The following is a 1,722-nucleotide window of genomic DNA, read 5'->3' as shown; positions in this document are numbered from 1 at the left end:
CATCCGCGAGATCTGGCGCAGCGGGCAGCCGGACATCCTGGGCAGCGGGTGCCATCAGTTCGAAATGGAGCTCTTACCCAACGGAGGCCAGAGAGAGCATCGAACCTGGAGCCCAAACTCTGAGCGCAAGTACTAAGAGGAAGAGGAACATTTTACCCTTATTTTTAAAAATAAATCTTTTAAAATTAGCCACAGACATTTGGAAAGCACAGAACCAAAGATGAATAGATGAGAATTTAAGTGTTTGATAGTTTCAAAATCAGAAAACACAAAGAAACAAAATTGAACTGAGGGTTTGTAGGTGAGGGATTGAGGCCAGCTGTTCATTGAGTCTAGATTTGGATGTCGAACGGTGGGAAATGCTGTTAGCCCCTAGTTACCTGGATGTGGGCTGGAAAATTCCAGAATCATTTTGAGGAATGGGGAAGGAGCAATGCCTTCACCAAGGAAAGTCCAACCTGATTGGAAAGCTGCCCCTTCCGATATCGACAAAGCGAGCTCCTCCCAAAGACGGAACGATCCAATCGCGGGGCCTCTCCGATGTGTCGGCTTTAACCGTCGCCGGGAATAGCCACCGATTCCAGAGAGTTATCCTCATTTTCCTCACACCCAACCCCGCCCACCCCCCCATCGAGGCTTGAGACCAAATCGAACTTTATATCCAATATTTTTGTATATTCATAAACACGATTTTCTGATGAGCTCGTGGCAGCTTGATATTTTAGAATTTATAACTAGTGCAATGATCTGGATTGGTTTCCAGAACCTCATTGCCCGTGGTGCTTGGACTCTCTAAGAAATGCACTTGGTGGAAAATGGTACTGTTTTTATAGCATTACCCATAATGGGACCAATGTGTTACATGTTACTTACCTGTATAGTCCAATGTGTTGACTTATCTATATGTATCTTATCGGTATGGTCAGTGCGTTACATATGTCATCCCTTTACGGACCAATGCGTTGCATGTGATGTACTTGTATGGACCGCCTTGTCACAAGTGACTGTATAAACCAGTGCATTACACGTAACTGACCCACAAAGAAGATGGAGGTGCATGTTACTATTACAAGTGCCTTATTGTTTGTGTCTTAGTAACACAGAGGGCCGATAGCTAGAGGCTTCCCAACTCGGCAGACACCCTCAGTTTAAAGGGTCACATTAGACTCAATTTTCACTCTGGGGGGGAAAAGGGGTGGGAGGGGGTCAGGGAGGTTGGATGGAATCGTCTCAGGCCCACCGACCCCAGAAACAGATCCCAGGTTGTCCAGGGCGCAGGTGAGTGCTGAGGCTGACTGCGGAGTTGGCCTGCCTCGGTTCCCTGGGACTTGGGTCCTAGTTGCTTTAGACTTTAAGTCCTCTAGCCCTCACCCTTTGCACCCTCTCATCTCCTCATGTCCCCCCTTACTCCCATGCCACTGCATACCAACTCTTGACCTCCAACCATCACCCATGCCACTTCATATCCCCTTGAGTTCCCATAGCCACTCTCACAATGCCCTCTGTGGACAGATCTCAGGACCTGTGGAGATGAAAAACTAAACTTCTAACAATCTAAGAAAGCTTCTATCGTACAGATACGATAGTGAAAATAATACCTGTTCAGAAATCCAGTCAAAGCTTTTAAATCTCCTCAAGAGGTTAATCTTTTATCGAAACAAATAAACTTCTTCTCAAACCCCACCCCAATCGCCTATTTAATCTGTCAATCAATTTATGAAT

General features: G+C 46.1%; 1 protein-coding gene across 1 annotated transcript in view; it reads left to right on the top strand.

Annotated features, from left to right (window-relative positions):
* Positions 1–1,178, top strand: part of LOC145357781 (protein eva-1 homolog B-like) — a 5,716-nt gene extending 4,538 nt beyond the window's left edge. The window contains exon 2 of the mRNA XM_080211262.1: positions 1–1,178. This exon is cut by the window's left edge and continues 322 nt beyond it. Within this exon, the coding sequence (XP_080067388.1) occupies positions 1–136 (136 nt within the window). The 3' untranslated portion in view covers positions 137–1,178.
* The last annotated feature ends 544 nt before the right edge of the window (positions 1,179–1,722 follow it).

The sequence above is a fragment of the Carcharhinus amblyrhynchos genome, chromosome 24 (genome assembly GCF_965287045.1).
Source record: "Carcharhinus amblyrhynchos chromosome 24, sCarAmb.v2.hapA, whole genome shotgun sequence".
In the NCBI taxonomy this organism is placed as follows: domain Eukaryota; kingdom Metazoa; phylum Chordata; class Chondrichthyes; order Carcharhiniformes; family Carcharhinidae; genus Carcharhinus; species Carcharhinus amblyrhynchos.
Note: the sequence above shows the minus strand (reverse complement) of the source record. Positions and strands in the feature narration are given on the sequence as shown.